Consider the following 22794-nt stretch of genomic DNA (forward strand, 5'->3'; position numbering starts at 1 on the left):
TTTGCAGTTTCTTTTTTAGCCTTTTGCGTTGCTGCCCCACTGCTTGACAGCTTTGTTATCCATGTGTGTAACTAACTTTAAAGCCTTATATATATATATATGTATATGTATATATATATATATATGTGTATATATATATATATATGTATATGTATATGTGTATATATATGTGTATGTATATATATATATGTGTATGTATATGTATATATGTATATGTATATGTATATATGTGTATGTATATGTATATGTATATGTATATATGTGTATGTATATGTATATATGTGTATGTATATATGTATGTATATATGTATATATATATATATATATATATATGTATGTATATATATGTATGTATATATACACACACATGTTTGTACTTCTATCTTAGTGAGGACACTCTGACACACACACATACACACACAAAGGGGTGAAAACAATAACTTGCTCTTGACTGTAATAAATCAATCAGAGCCATGAATCCCTATATTCAGACTGACACAGACAGGACAAAGTTATGCAGAATTATATCTATTATTATGTGGATGATTATTATTAGTAGTAGAATTCAAATAATATACATTATTTACATTGTATATATAATTGTGTAACATGCACAAGAAGGAGTGGGGGCTGGAGGTGTGGATAAAGGTTATAGGCAAGGGAAGGGAGGGGATGGTTTCAGTTGTGGGAGAAACCACCTCATTCTCTTATCTTTGGCTGAGTCTAGCTTTTAATGTTCAAGAGTTCATATCCGCTCTGCTTGCTCTCCTCCCCTCACTGTCTGGTCTTCTTCTTGGTGTGATTCTTCTTCTCCTCCCTCCATCTTTTGTCCTCCTCTCTGTTTGCAGCTGGCTCTCTCTCTCTACAGCTGCTGCAGGTCTGGGTGACTTGTATCTTGAGAGCCACATTTGCCTCTTTCAGAACCTGTGCTGGTTTCTGCAGTGCAGACGAGGGACACTGGAAGTCACTCAGAGGTGGAGGTGCTCAGAAAAAGTCTATGTAATGCTGTCATAAGCATCATGTTTTTGGGTTTGTCCATATGTCCATTCGTCCCATTCTTCTGACCACGATATCACTTTGGTATCCACACTGACATTTCATGATATACATCTGTATCAAATGGGGGTGTGTGTGGGTGTGAGACTATCAGCGTCGCCATACCTGCACGCTGTAATCTCCTCCAGTCAGCGTGTATACACAAACTAGGTGGAACGATAATTGTAAGTGATGCGCCGGACATATCCAGAGTCTATACTATTGTATGTCTGTGACATTGAGTGTTATTCTCTTTTCCTGCTTTAGTACTTGTCGTCAAGACAATAAGGACGGCGTGGGTCTCTGCTGTATTGTAATGAATTAAAGGTATGGCATAATGATGTGTTTTATCTTTTTTAATGTTTAGAAACATTTTGATAACCTTGTTTAATAATTGTGTGACCCAATAAGACATGTCTGTTTCATAGGGCTGCCTTCAGACAGGATATTCACGGTCACTGTTTTTTCCCACATTAAGATTTCATTTAGATTATTTGGCCTTGTTAGGGCCCGAGCACCGAACAGTAGGAGACAGTGGGAGGCCCTATTGAAATTGTAAGGATTATTTTTTTTTTTTTTTTCAGGCAAATGAATTGGCTTTTTGAGGGCTTTAACATGCTCAAATTCTTACCAAAGTTTAGAAAATTAGAAAGTGGTGAAAATTTACGTATTCTGGAGTAATTTTAAATGGGCGTGGCAAAATGGCTCAACAGCGCCCCCCGCGCCCCGATTGGCTGATCTTCACAAAATTCGATACACAGGTGTATCATGACCAGACAAACAAAAAAGTCTAGAAGTGCACTTTGAAAAAAGCAACAGGAAGCCCGCCATTTTGCATTTAGTGGCCATTTTTCACATTTTTACTTTGACGAACTTGTCCCAGGGCTTTCATCAGATCAACTTCAAATTGAGATGAGTGTCATCTAAACAACAATGGAATGGTTATGAAGATATCCTGAGGATAATGTATATAAACAACATCCACGTATCCTTTCCGTACCTCGAGAGCCTGAGCATTTTGTTTCTAGGTTGTAAAATATCAGCTCCCTGCGCCAGTGACCTGCTGCTCCCAGATTCAAGAGTCCTTTATTGGTCCCACACACATGCACATGGGGGAAATTTGTTCTCTGCTTTTGACCCATCCGTGTGAACACACAGAGCAGTAGGCAGCCATGGACGGTGCCCGGGGAGCAAGGTGCCTTGCTCAGGGGCACTTAGACAGTGGGGTAGGGCGAGTCCTTTTTTGGACTTGAACAGATCCAGGTGTTGTCCATATCCAGGTATGTTTTTGTCAGTCCGTGGCCTCGAACCAGCGACCTTCCAGTCTGATGTCCGTTATTTTCTGCCACTAGTCCACCGCCTCTCATGATAGTGACCTGCCTCTCATTAATGCAGGTCTGCCTTTCAACAGTGGTGACCTGCTGCTGAATCAATGCCTATGAATGGGAATATACATGAATGGTTATGAAGATATCCTGAGGATAAAATGTGATTGATTGATTGATTAATAAAAATAAATAAAAATAAAGTGTATAGCTCTATCGGCAGTGCTCTTCTACCAAAATAATAAAATCTCATTTAGAATTAGTTTTCTTTCTGATAAATTTGTTTGATTTCCGGTTTCTTTGTTTTATTTTATTTTGTTCTTGGTTCTATGGGTAACGTGCATATTGGTCGATGGGTACTGTGCAATCCTGGTGTAATGGTTTGAATATTGATGAGTTATGGGCTCCGTAAACTAGAGGCCCGCTTTTGTTACTTCATGGTATAATATCGCTTGCAGTGATAATCCACTGGTGCAATCACACCAGTGTTAGGATTCTTAAAGTCTCCTGGGCTCGTTTTACGCATGATAATTTAACTTAGTTAAATTGGGTCTTGAGCCTTTAACTTCTCTCTTTTTAATCTGTTATTTATATCAAGTACCTGCCAGTACTCCATACTTTGCGCACGATCCTGTGCTGTTTGATCAGTATTTTTAAACCATGTGTCAGAATTGAATAAATTGTCTGTTTTTGGAATCATCAGCCTCCCGTCCCGTTTATTCTGGATTTATGTGGTGAACCCGATTGGTACGGAAGTACGGAAGCGTATTGCATTCACTTGAAAAAAAAAAGTTCTGTTTTTCTGAGATAATTATCTCGGAAATTCCGAGATAAGTTCTGTTTTTCTGAAAAAAAAAAAAAAAAAGTTCTGTTTTTCCGAGGTAATTATCTCGCTTCCGTAGATTGGCATTTAACTGTCACCCCAAACTTTTGACCACTACACATAGAGTAACATATTTTAGAGGCAAACATCATTTTACTACATACGATCTTCGGGCTCAACCATGGAGAAGTCATTGTATTTACCTGTTTGTAATTTGTTAAAAACATATTAATTATATGTCATATCAATTAATATAATATACATTTGCTAGTTAAAATCAGTACCCTTCCCTAAAGTTTAAATAATTATTATAATTTCACAATTCCAATTACTTTCTGCTTTGTTTTATTTCAGGCAGATTTGCGGCCAGCTACACAGCGAGTGGTCCTCTCCCACGTTGTGTTATCCGGAAGAAGAAATGTGTTGACCGTCCTCTGGTTTATTATCGCTCATATTGAGACCGGCTGAACAGTATGGAGCGACAGTAAGAAGAGTCTGGAGGTTGCCCACAGACTGTGTCGACACCGGGGGTGGAACCATGTCAGTAAACCGGTGTGTGTGGTTGTTTTCTCGGCTGCAGCTCCACGCTAACAGCCGAGCTGCCCGTTTCACCGCTGGAGGCAGCTGTCATGTGTCTGGGTGGTTACACAAACATCAGCGGGCCAGAAACGTCTCATCCAGCAGCTCTCCACCCAAAGCCCCGGACACCTCTCTGTTCGTCCCCGTCTCCCTGAAGACGGACTTCTCGGTGGACGGGAGTGTTGGGGCAGAGCTCACCCAGCCGCTCGCTAAAGGTCAGTACCTTCGGATCTGGACCTCCGGGTCGCCAGGTCTGCGACACAAAACCAGACCTGCTTGTGTTGTGTCTCTATTGACGTATCAATCTTTGTGTCTGTGATTCAGAAGAACTGCTGAAAGTTATGAACCGGTTTTATAAGAGGAAGGAGATGCAGAAGCTGGCAGCAGATCATGGCCTGGATGGTGAGGAAATCACATCTCGTCTCAGCTGTTGATCATGCCACTTTTTTCATTACAGTGTGTGTGTGTCAGACCACAGGGTTTAAAAGTGCTGCATCATTATATATTGCCACAGTCACGACAGCATTAAATGTCTAACTCAAAGAAATGTAACTAATGCTACCATGCTTAGCACATATTAAGAATTCATGATATAATTCACAAGGTAAAATATTCTCACATTTACACACAGGGGCTGAGAACAAGGAATAAGTGAATTCAGCCTCGTTGGGCGGATTCAAAGATAATGGTTGTCATCAACCAGACATTACTATTTATTAGCAGGGTACACCGGATTGTTCAAATAGAACAAGCATGCATTGTGTGTTGTTCACACACACTTACGTATTTTCTGTGTGTAGCTCGTCTGTTCCACCAGGCCTTCATCAGCTTCAGGAAGCATGTCCTGGAAGGATCAGCTCTCCCCGCTGATCTGCACATCATCCTCAGTGACATCTGCTGTGGAGCAGGTTTGTTAAATTCTGCTAAAGCCTCCAGTTGTTGGCATGAGTGGTAACTAATTAAAGTTATGATTCCATTCATTTTTCATTTCTGCTGCTCTCAAGGTCACATAGATGACATCTACCCCTACTTCATGCGTCACTCCAAGCAAATCTTCCCCATGCTGGACTGTATGGAGGACCTGAGAAAGATCTCTGACCTCCGGGTCCCTGCTAACTGGTGTGTACTATAGACCAGGAGTGTAGCTGCTGTTAATGCATCTCATATCATATCGGATTTAACCCTCAGCTACCACGCTTTTACCTCCATCAAAAAGCTTCTAGGTTTCACTATCTGTATGCATGTGTTATAACTTGCTCTAGTGGTCATAGTATCTTTCTGTTGGCTTGTTTGTCAGGTACCCTGAGGCTCGTGCCATCCAGAGGAAAGTGATTTTCCATGCTGGTCCCACTAACAGTGGTAAAACCTATCACGCCATCCAGCGCTACCTGGCTGCTAAGTCTGGAGTCTACTGTGGCCCCCTGAAACTACTGGCCCACGAGATCTTTGAGAAGACCAATAACGCTGTTCGTATACTCTGTTCACTTAATATTCCTGTTGTAATGTCTCACTTCGTCTGTTGTGTCTTTGATATCGTCCATCTCTGTGCGTATTCTAAAGGTGCCATCTTTTATATCTTCTGTGTGTGTGTGTGTGTGTGTGTGTACCAGGGTGTACCATGTGACTTGGTTACAGGAGAGGAGCGGACGTTCATGGACTTGGAGGGTCGAGCTTCTGGTCACGTGGCCTGCACCATTGAGATGTGCAATGTCAATACACCTTGTGAGTAAACACAACACATAGCATCAATAAGTAGCGTCAATACAAAAAGTAAACTAAACTGCTCTGTAGGACATTGAATTGTATTTCATTAGATTGTGTTGCCTCTAATCAAAACCGTGTGTAATCATGTTTAAACCTTGATTATTATTTAAATTTAGTTCTAGAAATCTAAAGTTACTGTGATGTGGCCATTTTTGTGATTGAAGAAATACAATGATTCATATGTTTGTTTTTTAAGTTATACATCAAGTCACTAACACAGTTCTTCTACAGTTTGGTTGAATAACATCATCTGTAATATTTACCACAGGATTGTTTTTGTTGTTTGTTGTTTGTAGATGAAGTGGCTGTAATTGATGAGATTCAGATGATCAGAGATCTTTCCAGAGGATGGGCCTGGACCAGAGCACTAATGGGTTTGTAACACACACTCAAATTAGACATACAAACTGTGAAAATGTAGAAAAACGCCCATGCAATGTTATAGAAAGTATTTTGAATACAAAATAAAAATGTTAAATAGGTTCTACTCTGACGTATACTACATTCTTCCCCCGAGTTTTGTGGTAATCTGTTCAGTTGTTTTTGTGTAATCTTGTTTACAAACAAACAAACAAAATCTACCAACAAACGGGTGAAAATCAAGCTACTCGCACAAAAAATGCAAAATGACACGCCATCCGTTACATCATATGTCTAAAATTATGCATCGATACATGTTTAACCAGAAAACCTCATCTGTCCTCACACATACGTTGAAGGCTCAACTTCTCATGTGAAGATCTGTGGCATTGTCTTTGCCCTCCTGATTAATTTGTCCCAAAGCTAAACTAGTGAGCATTTTCTAAAAAAACATGTGATGCAATAGTCAAACAATGAATATGAATGTTTATTATCTTTTGCTTTGTTGTAGTTAAATCTTTTCTTTCAAATGATTATGTTTCCAACCTCCACAGTTATCATTTTCTGTGTGTTTATGCAGGTCTCTGTGCAGAGGAGATCCATGTGTGTGGAGAACCTGCAGCTATCGAATTTATTAGAGAACTGATGTACACCACTGGAGAGGAGGTGGAGGTGAGGCTGCAGCATGAAGCGCATCAGGAAGTTGTTGGTTGATTCACTTTCCTCATCACTTTTTCTGTCCCTTCATTCCTCTTAAGGTGCACACCTACAAGCGTTTGACTCCATTCTCAATCCTGGATCAGGCTGTGGAGTCCTTGGACAACTTGAGAGAAGGAGATTGTATCGTCTGCTTCAGTAAAAATGACATCTACTCCATCAGCAGGCAGATCGAGATCAGAGGCCTGGAGTGTGCTGTCATTTATGGGAGTTTACCTCCAAGTGAGTGAGTCAATGGTTTTTGATAAGAAGGAAACTTGTCACATCTTGGTGCTCAGTTCTCTTCCTGATTAAAAGTGGGCTAGAAATATGAGAAGATATGTTCATCCCCACCTTTTGTGAATGTGGGAGCAGTGTCTAAAAAAACCACCAGTATCTTCCTGGGTTCAACTTGTTTACTACAACAAAGCATCAGTTCTAAAAAAAAAAAAAAATCAAACCTAGTTGTTTCTGTGATTAACAGCCACCAAGCTGTCACAGGCCAAGAAGTTCAATGATCCGGATGATCGCTGCAAGATCATGGTCGCCACAGATGCCATTGGAATGGGCCTCAACCTGTAAGTACCGAAGCTGCACCAACACTCACAGATATCAGCTCCCTACATCTGCCTGATTATTTTTTTTCATCAAGACCCATGAATAATTTCCTGGGAAATCTTTGAAAATGTTGAAAAACGCTCTATCTCGCCATGTCCAAGATGTGTGGTAATCCTTCCAGAAGAGTTTGCGTAACCTTGCTTTTAATCAAACAAACCAACAGACGGGGGAGAAAACATAACCTCCTTGGGGGGGAAGTACTGACATAAAAAGCCTTTACATGACCTCACAGATTTTTTTTGTGAAATCAAGCTTAATTCTGTAAGTTCCATCCTATGGCGACGTTATAGCTGCCTCCATGTTGAATTTAGTATAAATTGGTCAGTTGTCAATCCAACGCACAGGTGTGAAAACGTAACCTCATGGGGGAGGTAATAAGATACAGGACAGTGTAATGGTCAGATTTTTATGTAGAAGCTCACATCATTTCTCTGCATGTCCTTTTTTCTCCAGGAGTATCAAACGCATCATCTTCAACAGTCTGGTGAAGCCTAATGTCAATGAGAAGGGGGAGAAACACATGGAGACCATCAGCACATCACAGGCTCTGCAGATCGCCGGCCGTGCAGGGAGGTCGGTCTCATTTCTGCTCAGGGTATCCTCATCATGGAGGATTAGAGGCGAGAGTGAAGGTACAACACTCAAGAACACGTTTTTAAACCCGTCTCCTCCGTGTCCTCTCACAGGTTCTCCTCCAAGTTTAAAGAGGGAGAAGTTACCACCATGCACAGGGATGATCTGCCTGTGCTGAAGGAAATACTCAGTCACGCAGTGGAACCAATAGAGGTGAATACTCACTCACTCTCGCGCGCGCGCGCAGCAGCAGCACTGGATGTTAATCTCTCCTCTCTTGTCTCAGACTGCAGGTCTACATCCCACAGCAGAGCAGATAGAGATGTTTGCTTATCATCTACCTGATGCTACATTATCCAACCTTGTGGTGAGTACAGTCTTTTCATGTTCACTCTCACCTTTATTTAAGATGTACTGCACACTTAGATGTGTGGTTTGACCTGTAAACTAAATGATATGACTGTTCTTTGATGAAATACATTACCGCTGGTTTTAGTGTCACATTTATTACAACATTTATACAAAAAATCGACCTTGCAGGACCAATGCTGATGTGCCGTCAACCATTTGGGACATTTCTACATCTTGACATTTATATGTATTTCAAAAGGTTAACACCCTCTTTTCAAAAATGGTAGATGACGCCTACCATTCAGAAAAGTCCTGCCCCTCCATGTTCTGAGACACGGCTGCTTCAGCCCCAGTTGTCTCACACACAGAGCGATTCGAGCGCCTCAGGACCACCAAGCTCCTTAGCCCCGCCTGTCTCAACACCGGCTGCCTGCGCCGAGACAGATATTATCATTGAGATATAACCATGTAACTTTACCAGTGAAGGGTTCACTTGTGTTTTTATTAGTGTATATATTGACTTAGAAGGTTCATTTTTGATGTTGGGAATACAATACAACTCAAGTTCCCTTAAAGTAGCTTTCTTCCTTTTAGCTTAATTTCTGGGCTTTAAAATAGTCCTTTGCTGATTTAGCACTGTAATTGAGGCCGATCTCACTCGTTCGACCTAACTCCTGACAAACTGAGTGACTCCTCTCTCCGTGTCTCTTCCCCAGGACATATTTGTCAGCCTCTCTCAGGTGGATGGTCTGTATTTTGTCTGCAACATTGACGACTTCAAGTTTCTGGCTGATATGATTCAGCATATCCCACTCAACCTGAGGTCACGCTACGTCTTCTGTACTGCTCCCATCAACAAGAAACAAACTTTCGTATGCACCTCCTTCCTAAAGGTAAGGAGGAGTGGGAGTGAACGAGGGGTGAGATTAATAAGGTCATTGAAAAGAGAGCAGAAAGGAAGGCGTGGCTGATGAGAAGTCGCAATGCTGAGGTGGAATTAACAATAAATAATGCAGTTACTGGGTTTATTGGGGTCAGCATGTTGAGCTTTGCGTGCTGCCCAGCACTCACAGGCTCGTTCTCTTCCTCTTCTTTCAGTTTGCTCGTCAGTTCAGTCGAGATGAGCCTCTGACCTTTGACTGGGTCTGTCGACATGTCAGCTGGCCTCTGGCTCAACCCAAAAACATTAAAGACCTGGTTCACTTGGAAGCTGTTCATGATGTGCTGGATCTTTACCTCTGGTTGAGGTAACGTTATCTGTACCTCTGCCAAGGAGGTTTTGTTTTCTCCTCTTTGTTTGTCCATTAGTTACCATCGTTATGCAAAGATTCCTGGATGTATATATGTTTACATTTTATGTAAATGTTATTTTCTTATTTCCAGTTCTACATATTTGATTGCATTTGTGTTTTCTTTTTATATATAGTTATTTATGATAAAGTTAATGTTTAAACTTTAAAATATCAATTGCATTTCTTTGTCATAAGGCGTTCATAATGACATCTTGGGAATAATTTATTTAAAACAAAAATGCTAATCAATATCGATCGAGCTCTATTAAAGACTGCTTGCCGCTCTAATCCTTGTGGCTGTTGATGTCTCTCTCTGTCTGCAGCTACCGTTTCATGGACATGTTTCCAGACACTGCCTTGATTCGAGAAATCCAGCGGGAGCTTGACGACATCATCCAACAGGGCGTCCAAAATATCACTCGTCTCATCAGAGCCACTGACACAACCGTCACTAACCCAGTGCGGACACAGAGCAGCAGGAGTGGACAATGGAGTGGGAGCAGTGGAGCTGCAGACGGTCAGTATTTGACCAACAGCAGAGGTCCGAGGGGACAGAGAGACTCAGGACAGATGACAGACAGTTCTCTGGCTAATCGCCTGGTGAGAGACGGGCTGCTGACGCCTGATTTACTGCGGCAGCTGCAGAGAGAGTTTTCCAAAGATCAGAAGGAGGATTCCACCAACCAGCAGGTCCTCGATACAGACAATAACAACAAAGGGAAAAAACGGCGGAAGAAATGAAGAGGTTTCGTCTTGATGGCTGCACAGAGTCTCTCCTGTTGCCACAGATCCCACTGATGCAAACCTTGAATCATATGTGGTGGTTTGAAATGAATCATGACAGTTAATGTGAATCTGTGAGGGATTATAAAAAGCTTTTAGCCTGAGCTGTAACACAACAGTGGTGTTTTATAGTCTGACATTTACACCATAGTACTTTGACATCAAGGTAGACATGAAATCTCATTTTCACTGCTCTAAAAGCTCACTCTCTATTTTTTTTTTTTACCAATGTCCAAACTCTAACTAGTGATAGTGAACGTCTCTAGTTCAGGATCCTGTGAACAACCTGCTTTGTTCCTGGTTCTTGTGAAGGTTCAGGTACCTGGTGGGAGATTCTCTGTTTGTCTGTAGAAGCAGAAGATAACTCACAGAATCACCTTGGAAACAAATTTAAGTGTCAAACAGGACCAACATCAAAATGTACTGAACTGACTTGGTTTGGGTTTATAAATCCACCCATTGTCTTGGGTCATTGTTGGAGATACCAAGTTCAATGTCAGTTACTACTGGGCCACACTTCAAACTGGCAAGGAACATTGTTTATCACAGTAAGGATTCAGTAAAACTCACACTGTCATAAATGCTATTTAGGGAGCATTTTTAAAATGCACTTTGTGTTATGCAGTTCTGGAGTTAGTTTACTGTTCATGCTGTCAACTCAACAAATACAGTATAACCAACTTGTTAACCAACTTGTTGTGGGTTCACCTGAAGAATTCACTTTCTGCTACTCTAATGAAATCACATTTCCTCTGAGCGTCCAGTCAACAGTTGCAGTAGGTAAGAGTGAGCGCAACCCTGTAACTGTCTATTTACAGATGAGATGCCATATTTTTCTTGTTTGTAAATTTAAGGTGATGACATTAGCCAATAAAAAAAAATGTTTTTTAATGTTTCTTGATTTTATGAGCCACAGTTGAAAATCTAACTGAAGTAATGTGTAATCTCTGCTTAGGTCGCCTTAATGAATGGCAGTTAATATAATTCAATCAAAACTATTGTGACATCAACTGAACATGAAGCACCTACAAGCTTGAAAGATAAATATCTGCACTAACCCATCATAAACATTAGGAGTAAACAAAAGAGGAAAGATAAGTTAATTTAGTGTGGGAATAAAATCCAGTCTGGACGGACTGTAAACCAAAAGAAGAAGAGATCCAGGTTGAAGCTATAGAAGAGAGTAGAGAGCATACCTCCGCTAAATCCTCTTAAATACAATCCTGGATCTGCCCACTGATCCGGATACACACCAAAATTGAATGGGTTCTTTCCTGAGCCGTATGACATCCCTCTACCAAGCTTCATAGAAAGCAGTCAAGTATTTTTTTTGTATTATCTTGCTGACAAACAAATGGGGTGAAAACACCACCTTCCTGTCTGAGGTAATTCACAGACATGTTACTTTGCTTTAATTCAGTGTGAATAAGTTAATAGATTTTGTCTTTCAAAGAGTCATGAGGCCGAGCTACAGATACAGAAAATCACAAGAGGTTAAACATGTCACTCCCTCATTTCCACAACTTGCTGTGAAACCCATGCATCAGAGATTTGCTCATATTTTGGAGATGTTATGATTCAGCAAAAGCCTATCAGGTCGCCAGTGACGCCATAAAGAAGACAGGGCTGACGTCTTAGAGAGAGGAGGAGGTGGTGGGAGAAAGGGGTTTGGCTTGTTAATCATTGAGATAGTGCGGAGGCTGCTCTCTGTTCTCACTCAGGACAAAATGAAACAATCAGAGGGAGAGATGCAAGGGAACAAAGATCTTAATATCTGAACACGCTTTTCATAACTTATATGGATCTGTTTACGCTCTGCATCATGCACTGACACAGAGACACACACTGATAGACAAACCAGGTGGAAGGTGATTTTGTGGTGCTGTGTCTTTACAACATGTTTACGCTTCAGCTTTTTTCCTTCCTCTTCTCCAAAACCCAGGAGGAACCCACAAAGAAGGTAAGAGATGTCTTTCAGTATGTCGTTTGCAACAGATGAGGTTTCATGAGGCTGATTGTTGTGATATTTAAATAAGAGAGTGAGGGCCACAGAGGAAACATGCAGAGAGAACTCCAGCCTCCAGACGTTCGGTTAAAAATAACTTGTTGCCCATTAAAGAGCTGGTAATAATTTACTGGATCAGTCAGATTTGGTCATGTTCGGATAATTTCTTGTTTACTTTACTTCTTCTGTTCATGTCATTTACAAAATGACTACCTTGTAATATCCTGATCCGAGCAGCTGTTTCCCTGTTACGTGTAAAAGTATGAACTCCCTCTCTGATTTCAATTGTTGCTCTTTTCCAGCTGACAAAAATGACTTAAAGACGTTTTAAATGCAAATCCTGAGCATGCAAATTCAATTCCAAAGTTTTCTTCAACTGTATTGTTTTGTTAATGTGCACAAACACGTTCACAAAATCAGAAAGATAAGGCAGTGCTGAGATGATCAAGGTGCTGTAACGTAGTTACTGTGTCACCGCCTGTGTTTTCCTGATGAATGATTAACACACTTAACTCCTCTGTTAGTGCAAATGAGATCAACTCACACTCACAGGGGCAAAATATTGACTCACTGACGCACACACAAACACATAGTGACAGGAAGCCATGGTGGCAGAAGGACCTTGTCCCGTGAACGCATTGCCATGGTGATGGTTTGGCTGAGCACACAGCACGGACTGAGTGTGGGAAGAAATTGTGCCTGTATTATTATTATTTTTTGAATTTATGAAGAATAGCAGTCGGATTTGCCTTATAACTTATTATTTTGTAGTTATAATAAAAAGTTACGCAGAATCCTACTACAGATTTAAAAGCATTTTAAACCACTACTACTACTACTACTACTACTACTACTAATAATAATAATAATAATAATAATAATAATAATTTATGTATTCATATAGCACCTTCAAATTCAGCTCGAAGTGCTTCACAAATGAAAGTTTTTTAAAATTATATATATAATGAATAAATTAAATAAAAGCATAGCATAAAATACATAAAAGCATGTAGAGGCACATGAAATAACGAGGAAAAGTTCCATCAAGAATTAACAAGAACGATAAAATATACAAAATATAAAATAATAAAAGACCAAAAATCTGAAATGATAAAAAAATACAATAAATCACAATTAGAAAAGCAGCATAACTAAGCTCAAGGTTCTTGAACTAAGAGAAGGGCAGAGTAACAAGGAAGGAGGAGATGTGAGAAGAGGAGATTAAAAGAAGAGATGGATGAGATCTCTCTCCTTCTCCCTCCGTCTCATTCAAGTTAAGTCAGAATACATCAGTCAGATTCATCCTTGTTTCTGTTTGCTCTGTCTCTCCTTCAAAAAAAGTTTAAGGTGGACAGCTTCCTGCACACAATGTGTCTCCATGACGACCAGCTAAGAGACATCTCGGCCCGTTTCCAGGCTGAGATGAAGAAGGGGCTTTCAGCAGAGAGCAACGCAGCTGCCGCCGTAAAGATGCTGCCGACACATGTCCGCTCCACTCCTGATGGATCAGGTGACTCACATTAGGGATCTTCACACTTTTTCAGGCCCCTGCGTTGAACAATGTACACACAATGCACACCTACAGTATATGTATGTGAAATGTTTTGGTCTCTCTCCTTCACTCGTGCAGAAAGAGGACAGTTTCTGGTGCTGGATCTCGGAGGCTCCGAGTTTAAAGTGCTCCGAGTTAATGTGAGAGAGGGAATGGGGATCAGGAGAGGAGGAGTGGAGATGGAGGAGAGGAGTTACCCAATACCACAGGAGCTGCTTGTGGGGAGAGGAGCAGAGGTGAGTCGGTGAAGACAGGAAACATGAACATTAAGAAAGCAGGGGAATGAGGAATTCAACAGGGAACTGAAAAGACAATTTTGGTAGAGATAGGTAAGGGGGTGTTTGAAACTTTCCATCTTTTTCTTGACTTTGTTTCTCTGTGTTCTCTCTGACTCTGTGTTCAGTTACTGGATCATGTGTCAGAGTCTCTAAAAGACTTCCTACATGAGAAGAACATCAGTTTGGAGATGAAACATCCTCTGGCCTTCACTTTCTCTTTCCCCTGCGAACTGTCCGGCCTCGATCAGGTGACCGATCAGGTTACTCATTTGTTATTCACAACCTGTACCTGCAGTATAAACCTCTCTGTGTGTAAACATGGCACTGACTTTTTTTGATTTATATTCTGAAAACCCCCCTAGGGATCTTTGTTAAGCTGGAGTAAGAACTTCCGGGCTCGGGGCCTTCAGGGGAAGGACGTGGTTCAGGCCCTCAGAGACGCCATTGGCAGGACTGGGGTATGAGCTATTCTTCATTATCATGAGACAGGCAGACAGAGACATGACTTATTTTAGCTTATTTTAGCCGATACTTCTATTCAAAGAAACTTGTAGTGATTCTGCTGTATTTGGGATGCGACTCGTTGCTGACATCATCTAAACTAAAGCCACCAATGAGAGACCGAGTCCAGGACTGTATGGGCTTTTGTTTACTGAGAGTTAAGTGTTATACTCACCTCATTATATGCGCATATGCACTGTTGTGATTCAACGACATGAATCCTGTGAAAACAATCTGAACTGTAAAGGTGCATCACTCTGTAACTCACTCTGCAGGGGATGAATACAGAGGTGTTAGCTGTGGTGAACGACACCGTAGCCACCATGATGACCTGTGGTTTTGAAGACAAGTACTGTGAAGTAGGACTCATCATTGGTGAGTACATTAGTACTGATTGGTTATGTGGATTCACTCTCCTGTAGTTGATTACAGTTTTCAGGAACATGATGTACTTTCCTCGAATATTTCAAATTTATACTTTTACACAACTTCAAATCTTAATTTGAAAGGGATGATGCGGTTTAATTTAGTTCCAAAACAAACCATGAAAATGTTGAGCTGCACAAAGAGTTAGTTATATGTATAGTTAAAATATACAGCTTCCATTTCATACGACTACAATAAACTAAATATGGATGACGATGTCTAAGTTTGCAACTCCACCAAATATTGTTTCTCCTCTAAATTTCTCAAATGGTCCAAAAGAGGTGAAATCTCCAGTATTTTACAATACACGCAAAAAAAATTGTGTGCTGGTTAGAACTTGCCACAGATTTAATACTGAAAATCTGAAATAAAATGATCTGACACCTTCCTTATGTTATATGTTTTAATTCACTTTTATTGGAAAATCAACCTATTCTGGCATCACAGGATGAAATGAAAGATAATGTTGCACTTTTGGTTAATACAGTCCTCCCTCTAGTGGTTCACTGTTATATTGCATGTGTGCTGTGTGCGTGCACATGTGTGCATTTTGACTATACTTCTTTGCAAACGTTTTTACGAAGTGATCTAGACTTAGGTTTAGAATTAGGAGAGGGCTAAACTAAACTTGCATTAGGTTAGTTATGGACTTTTTAGTTTCTGGGTAGACATCCACTTGAGAGGATTTAAGATAGAAGTGAATTAATGTAGCCACTGCGAGTTCATTTTAATGATTCAAATTAAACTAATAATCATAATTGTGTGTATTTGCTGTGTGACTGTGTGTTTAGGTACAGGCACCAATGCGTGCTACATGGAGGAGCTGCGTCACATTGACCTGGTGGAGGGAGACGAGGGCAGGATGTGTGTGAACACTGAGTGGGGGGCGTTCGGGGACGACGGGGCTCTGAGCGATTACGTCACTGAGTTTGACAGAGAGGTGGACGCAGCCTCCAACAACCCTGGGAAACAGATGTAAGGAGAGTGATGCAATAATTGTACCTGCAGAGCATGAGTGACACAGTATGATTTTCCAAGCCCTTTATTTCTCTGTTAACACACGACTGTAAATCCTGATTGCAGCTTTGAGAAGATGGTGAGTGGGATGTATCTGGGTGAGTTGGTGAGGCTGGTTGTGTTAAAGATGGCTACACTGGGACTGCTGTTTGCTGGACATGTGTCCAACACTCTGAGGACCAAAGGAAAAGTGACCACTGCACACGTGGCAGCCATGGAGGAGTAAGTCTCTTCTAACTTAGTGTCACGCTGCGTCTGCCTGAGAACAGTGAGATGTTATAAAGCTCCACCTCTCTCTCATCTTTCTCAGGTATAAACATGGTGTGGAGAACACCAGACTCATCCTCACGGGCCTGGACTTGACCCCTTCACTCGACGACTGCATCGCTGTTCAACATGTCAGCACCATCGTGTCCTTCAGGTCCTCAAACCTGGTGGCTGCAGGACTGGCTGCCATCTTGACTCGAATCAAGCAAAACCGGAAATTGAGGACATTCAGGATCACTGTGGGTGTGGACGGAACATTGTACAAGACCCACCCACAGTAGGTTATTACATTGAAAGTCATACTCATGGCTCAATGGTGCACATCAAATGTCTGATGAAAGACATTTATCCATGTCGCAGTAGGAAAGACGTGTGTATGAATAATGAAATGATAATGAAATCACTGACTTCCATTTAACTCACTTTCAAGGTCCTGGAAGTGTACATGCTGGTTCACTGGGCCATTGTTCATATTATCATATAAAACTGGTACAAGTTAAAGGTTCTGCTGTAGATAAGGCCTGTTACAGATTTATCCCTTAGAAAGCTCATTTTTTTAAATCCCAAATAACAAGTTTAGACCAAATTCCTGTGCCACCCACACAGATCGAGATCAGAGTATAAATCTGTTACTGTTTGACAGAGGTGACAGGACATCCAGACTAAATTTAGATTGACCAGCGCTCTGGAAGATGTTTTTATTAATCCTAATATAAGAGATATTTTACATTTGACATCAGTCCCTCTGCAAAGCCCCAACAGGCCCCTTAAATCCAATCTAGCTGTATGACATTTCACAAACTCATAGATATCAGCTTTATTCTCCATTTGCTAGTCTCATTGTAAAAACCTTAAACGGGTCACATTGTTATATGATGATATTTAAACCATTATACATATATATTATTATCTTTTAAATCCACTTACTATTGTGTGCCAGACCTCTACATTGGGAAATCACAATATGTGGTTGCAGCAGGTTACCAATAGAGGTCCTGAGAGTTTGACTCCTTGTGTTCCAGGTATCCCAAACGTCTTCATAAAGTGGTGCAGCGGCTGCTTCCTGAGTACCAGGTCAGATTTGTCCTGTCAGACAGTGGCAGCAGTAAAGGAGCTGCTCTGGTAACAGCAGTCGCTCAACGCCTGGCGTCGCAGAAGAGAAAGGTCAGGGTCCTGGGTGTTTCTTCACCTGTCTAATCGCCATGAATAAAAAGACATCTGACACACGGCGTCTCTACTTGTGTTCCAGGTGGATGAGACACTGTCTCTCTTCAGGCTGAGCTCCGAGCAGCTCCAGCTGGTGAAGGCCAGGATGAGGGCGGGGCTGGAGGCAGGGCTCAGGGGAGAAGGCCCCTCTGAAATCAAGATGCTGCCTTCCTTTGTGTCCCGCCCACCCGATGGCACAGGTCAGGATGATGTCTCTTTAATCTTCAACAAGAGCAGTAACAAGTGGCCTATTGCTTTTTTTAATTGCCCATGTTAAGGTGAATATACTGTATATTTAGCTTAATTGGTTGCAACGGCAGAAACACAGCGAAAGGGACACATGCAAGGATGGAAGGAGGGATAAGTCCAGAAAGGTGAATCTGGAGCAGACAGAAATCCAATATACTAAACAAACAGACAACAGGTGCAAAAAAAACAAGTAATCCAAATAAGACGCACGTAACAAACTCAACTCAACAATCTGCAAACTAAAAGAGGGAAATAAGGCTATTTATACTCTGAAAATGTATCTACTAAGTATATACAGGTGACACAGAAATGGTGGGAAAACAAAGGTAGGAAGTAGCAGAGTTTCAGGCCAAATGTCACAGACTCTAAAATCAGCAGACTAACTCTCTGTGTTTTCTCCTGAAGAGCATGGGAAATATCTCGCCCTGGATCTGGGAGGCACCAACTTCAAAGTGATGCTGGTGAACTTTAAAAAAGGTCTGCAACCGAGCTCTCAGGTCTACCACAAGATTTACACCATACCACTGGAGAAGATGCAGGGGACTGGAGAGGAGGTAAGACACAGACTGTCGACATGTTGGAGTGAGACAGACTGAAAGATCAGCAGAGGCAGCCAACATAGAGACTACATGAAACTTGTTTTAGTGAATAACTGATTAGCAGTTATTGAGTATTGCTATTAGTGATCAAACAAGCAGATTCCATGCAGGGTTGTGGAAATAAGCCTGAGAGAAATTTGGAATACATTTTCCTCAAAAAACAATACTGAAAGTCAAATACACAGTTATTATCCATACGTTTTCCTTCTCCCTTCTCTCTTCTTCTCTGTCTGCCCCCAGTTGTTTGATCATCTTGCGGAGTGTGTCAGTGACTTCCTGGACTACATGGGGATAAAAAACGCTCGTCTTCCTGTGGGCTTCACCTTCTCTTTCCCCTGCGAGCAGACGGCCATTGACGCGGTGAGTGTTAAAGTCTGGATCTTGGGCTTGAGTTTGCTCATGTTTGGTTCATTTGTTAGAGGTTGAAGTAGCTATCAATTATTAAATTAGAAGCTTTTCAAATGCATCTTAAATATAGGCTACAGCGAAACAAATAGAGCAGATCGTCCTCTAACCACAGTGTTGGGGGCTCGATCCCTAGCTCCTCCAGTCTGCTTTCTGAAGTGTCTTTGGGCAAGATACTGAACCCCGAATTGCACCTGAGGCTGTGACGCAGTGTGTGAACATATACTCTATGTGCAGCATATATGTTTGTGTGAGTGGGTGAATGTGACTTGTACTGTAAAGAGCTTTGAGTGAGTCGATAAAACTAGTAAAGCAGATATATAACATTTACCAAATTGAGAAAAGTCACTTTTTGCATTTGTGTCCTTTCCCAACCTTTCTGCAGGGCACACTGGTGAGCTGGACCAAAGGCTTCAAGGCCACAGACTGTGAAGGACACGATGTTGTGGACATGCTGCGGGACGCCATCAAGAGACGCAACGTGAGTTGTTTGTAATCACAATCAGGGTTTGTCAGATGAGGTGACATGAACAATGCAGTGCTCCGTCTTATTGTTACATATTTGTAACAGTTACAGTGAACCTGTGGGTGCACTGAACAGTTTTTCTGTTAAATTAATTATGATGACAAATAATGGCATGTGTCCTTAACACACTCTTGCATGAGTGATGTGCCACGTGCTTGTGCTTTAAAACTAACATTAATAACATGTATGTGATGTGGCTTACAAATAACATGTATGTGCTTGTTCAGGAGTTTGAGTTGGACATAGCAGCTGTAGCCAACGACACAGTCGCGACCATGATGAGCTGCGCCTATGAAGAGCCTCAGTGTGAAATTGGACTGATTGCTGGTATGTGGTCTGAATTGAGGACCTTTTTTTCTGGTCCTTCTTGTGCAGCCTGCTGCTTGACACATTCTTTGCTCTCAGAATAAGGCTTAGACTGAGTTTAAGGGTATGTTTAAGGTAGCACTTAAGGTCATGATGGTATGTATGATGGTGATTTTTGTGATTGTAGCCATTTGAGCATTCAGCAATAAGTCCTCACACTAATAATTCTTGCTTTTTGTTTTGTTTCCATACACAACTCAGTGAGTTAGAGAGAAAATACTGGTTTTGAATTCCTTTTGTAACATGTGTGTAAATCTAATATTTTACATTTACGATGGATTATAACGGCCGATGATCTTCTGATATTCCCCCTGTAAAATGAAACGTAGCCTAAAATGAATTTATTCTTGTTATATTACAACTTTATTCTCATAATCTTAAATATTTTCTAATCTAATCTAATGAGTGGCCCTAATACTCTGTTTGCTATAATAAATTAACCGTGTGATTCTTTCTCACAGGGAATGGCACTAATGTTTGTTACATGGAGGAACTGAAGAACATCAAGACGACTGAACAAAAGAAAAGACAAATGGTGAGGAGGCCTGAAGCAGAGAGGGATAACTCTCATTAACAGCTGACAGTGTTCAGGTTTTTTGCTGAGGTTGATTGGAGGATAACTCATGTACTTCACCTCCTAACTGGTGCTCGCATTCAGCAGGACGATGGGTCGGATGGAGAGAGAAAGGCGGGGGATGCAAGGATACAGACGATGTGTATAAACACAGAGTGGGGAGGTCTGGGTGATCACGGCTCTCTGGATGAGCTCATCACACCTTACGACGCTGAGGTCGACCTGAACTCGCTTAACCCTGGAAATCAAAGGTTAGAAACTCTATGCTGACCTTTAATGCTCCGTGCTTGACCAGCATCCACATATTATATATGTTCATTTAGCACATAGTGATTCAGCTTCATGTTTGTGAGTGTGACAAGATTTTTACATGTGTGTATGTGGACTTTCTCTCACTTTTTGCATTAATCACTCGGTTGTGTTAAGGCTTCATATTTTATAAAACCTGTAACATGGGGGTGGTCGTGCAGATGTCATTGTTTTAACAAATTCTTTGTGTGTGTTTCGGTTCAGGTTTGAAAAACTGGCCGGTGGGATGTATCTGGGTGAAGTTGTCCGTCAGACATTACTGGATTTAACCAGCCGAGGTTTGTTGTTCAGAGGAAACGTCACCGACGCTTTAAAAACACCTGGAATATTCCAAACCAAATACCTGTCACAAATAGAGAGGTAGGGAAACGCCTGTCACCTAATTCGATATTCAAACTGCAAGCACACTTGAATTTATATGTCGGTGCGATGTGTGTCTTTTCTCCCCCTAGTGATCGTATGGCTCTACTGCAGGTCAGATCTATTCTCCAGGGCATCAGGCTCGACAGCACCTGTGACGACAGCATCATCGTAAAAGAGGTAGGAGACAGGAAATGATGGGCCTTTGGACCAGTTCTCAGAGTTCATGGACTTTTTTAAAGTCATCCCGTTTTTGGATGACTTTAAAAAAGGTCTGGTTTCATCAATTCTTTTTGATATTTTGTTAAAAGTCGTCAATCTTTCCTCTCTATCACCCTCACACAATCAGATGTCAGAAATGTCTGTGGCCCTCGCAGGACTGTAATAAACACAACTGATCATTTCATTTGGACCGAATTCACGTCTTCCCAAGTCGGAGCGACGTATGCCGCAAAGGCAGAGGCTATAGTCGGCCTTTAGCAGTTGTCAGGCAATGCGTGCTCATGTCTTTTGGTGGCGTAGCTTTGACGAGAGGGCCGATGGGGGGGTGGGATGTATCGGTCGCTATTTTTTAAAGTGTAGCCTGTTCTTGCTAACTTTTTCCTGGATTACCAACGCTAGCTTTTAACTCCCTCGCTAAGACTTGTGAGCCCACATGCACATTGGAGAATCCTTAAAACAACAAATGAGGCCATTACTAATGCGGACGACAAAACCATGTCCCCCATTAATCAGCTGTGAAACTGTCTGGTGCAGTAAACTGTGGGTGTGCGTAATAATGCTCATGGTTTGTCATTGTTAGGTGTGTGGAGCAGTGTCTCGTCGAGCAGCTCAGCTGTGCGGGGCAGGAATGGCGGCCCTTGTGGAGAAGATCAGGGAGAACCGAGGACTGGACCATCTCAACATCACCGTAGGGGTGGCTGGGACACTCTACAAACTACACCCACAGTAAGTTATTCTTTTGTTTATCCTTGTTGTAATCAATCTCAACAACCACCTTATCTGGTTCTGATGAATTGCCGCTGTTGTTTCTAGTTTCTCTGAAGTCCTCCAGGAGACGGCCAGAGTTTTGGCTCCACAGTGTCACGTGACTTTTGTCCAATCTGAGGAAGGCCGAGGGAAGGGTGCGGCCCTCATCACCGCTGTGACCAGACAGAAGGAGGAGATGTGACTTGACATGACTTGCTCCTTTTTGTTTTGCTCTTTCGTCTCTTGCTATTTGAATTGTGTGAATGTGAATGTGGGAGAACTTCAGAATGTCATATGTTGGATTCACCAGCCACCACTTTAGACCCGACAGCCAGGGATTAAATCATTGTCTCTGCTAATGTTTAGTGAACCAGATTCCAATTGATGGATTTCAACAAAATCACAATAAAGCTTGTAAACCTGCTTCTATATGTTTAAAGACCAGATTTGTCCCTTTAGAAAGTCCTCCCCTTGTTATTGGCTCTGTATTTAAGATGCGCCACACACAATGTGTGACTGACATAACAAATAAACATGACACTTCCTTTTATTTCTCTAGTTCTTGAGGCTTTAAATCAAACCCTTTCACTTTCCAATCATTAACAAGTCAGCCGTGGGAGAATGTCAGATGTTAATGTTAGCCCTGCACTGATTACACTCCTGCCCTCTGATATCTTTATACTGTAGCTATGATATGATGAAGATTAGAATTATTTCTCTTGTACTTTTCACTCACTGCACTGTGTTTCCATTCACTGGATAATTTTATTGTCCGTCTTTTTGTGTCCATAAAATAACAGTTTGTCTTTATGTTCAACTACAATGCAGTAATATCTATGAGCGATTTGATTGTGTGTGTGTGTGTGTGTGTGTGTGTGTGTGTTAGTCAGCAGTAATTCAGTATTGATGAAGGGCAGAGGGAGGATAAGAATGCTGCTGACCATAGTTCCCAAAAAGACAAAACAACTGTTGCTCTGTTCAGTGCT

General features: G+C 41.5%; 2 protein-coding genes across 3 annotated transcripts; both read left to right on the forward strand.

Annotated features, from left to right (window-relative positions):
• Positions 1-3558: 3558 nt before the first annotated feature.
• Positions 3559-11088, forward strand: supv3l1 (SUV3-like helicase). The gene is made up of 16 exons (XM_034581296.1): positions 3559-3977; positions 4087-4164; positions 4563-4670; positions 4767-4881; positions 5060-5228; positions 5373-5484; positions 5823-5900; positions 6467-6558; positions 6645-6825; positions 7067-7160; positions 7654-7773; positions 7887-7986; positions 8060-8140; positions 8841-9017; positions 9223-9371; positions 9740-11088. The coding sequence occupies exons 1-16, from the start codon at positions 3722-3724 to the stop codon at positions 10155-10157; spliced, it is 2328 nt and encodes a 775-aa protein (XP_034437187.1). The 5' UTR covers positions 3559-3721; the 3' UTR covers positions 10158-11088.
• Positions 11089-11903: 815 nt separating this feature from the next.
• LOC117755406 (hexokinase HKDC1-like) lies at positions 11904-22305 on the forward strand. 2 transcript variants are annotated; one of them, XM_034575198.1, is made up of 22 exons: positions 11904-12159; positions 13546-13714; positions 13835-13992; positions 14160-14282; positions 14397-14492; positions 14811-14910; positions 15753-15936; positions 16045-16200; positions 16289-16522; positions 17268-17409; positions 17495-17651; positions 18106-18254; positions 18540-18659; positions 19090-19185; positions 19458-19557; positions 20058-20131; positions 20255-20421; positions 20684-20839; positions 20932-21019; positions 21642-21787; positions 21875-22105; positions 22143-22305. In XM_034575198.1, exons 1-21 carry the CDS (start codon positions 12097-12099, stop codon positions 22008-22010), a joined length of 2814 nt encoding a protein of 937 aa, XP_034431089.1. In that variant the 5' UTR covers positions 11904-12096; the 3' UTR covers positions 22011-22105; positions 22143-22305. The 2 variants fall into 2 exon arrangements, with proteins under 2 accessions (XP_034431089.1, XP_034431096.1); XM_034575205.1 differs by having other exon boundaries at positions 20258-20421; positions 22143-22303.
• The last annotated feature ends 489 nt before the right edge of the window (positions 22306-22794 follow it).

Source organism: Hippoglossus hippoglossus, chromosome 3 (assembly GCF_009819705.1).
Source record: "Hippoglossus hippoglossus isolate fHipHip1 chromosome 3, fHipHip1.pri, whole genome shotgun sequence".
In the NCBI taxonomy this organism is placed as follows: Eukaryota; Metazoa; Chordata; class Actinopteri; order Pleuronectiformes; family Pleuronectidae; genus Hippoglossus; species Hippoglossus hippoglossus.

Excerpts from the sequence above, each read along its gene's own strand:
- supv3l1 (XM_034581296.1), top strand. The coding sequence starts at position 3,722 with ATGTCAGTAAACCGGTGTGTGTGGTTGTTTTCTCGGCTGCAGCTCCAC. Across the intron at positions 4,671-4,766 it reads TGACATCTGCTGTGGAGCAG|GTCACATAGATGACATCTAC; the intron begins GTTTGTTAAATT and ends GCTGCTCTCAAG. Across the intron at positions 9,372-9,739 it reads GATCTTTACCTCTGGTTGAG|CTACCGTTTCATGGACATGT; the intron begins GTAACGTTATCT and ends CTCTGTCTGCAG.
- LOC117755406 (XM_034575198.1), top strand. The coding sequence starts at position 12,097 with ATGTTTACGCTTCAGCTTTTTTCCTTCCTCTTCTCCAAAACCCAGGAG. Across the intron at positions 19,186-19,457 it reads ACGCCATCAAGAGACGCAAC|GAGTTTGAGTTGGACATAGC; the intron begins GTGAGTTGTTTG and ends GTGCTTGTTCAG. Across the intron at positions 19,558-20,057 it reads TGAAATTGGACTGATTGCTG|GGAATGGCACTAATGTTTGT; the intron begins GTATGTGGTCTG and ends TCTTTCTCACAG.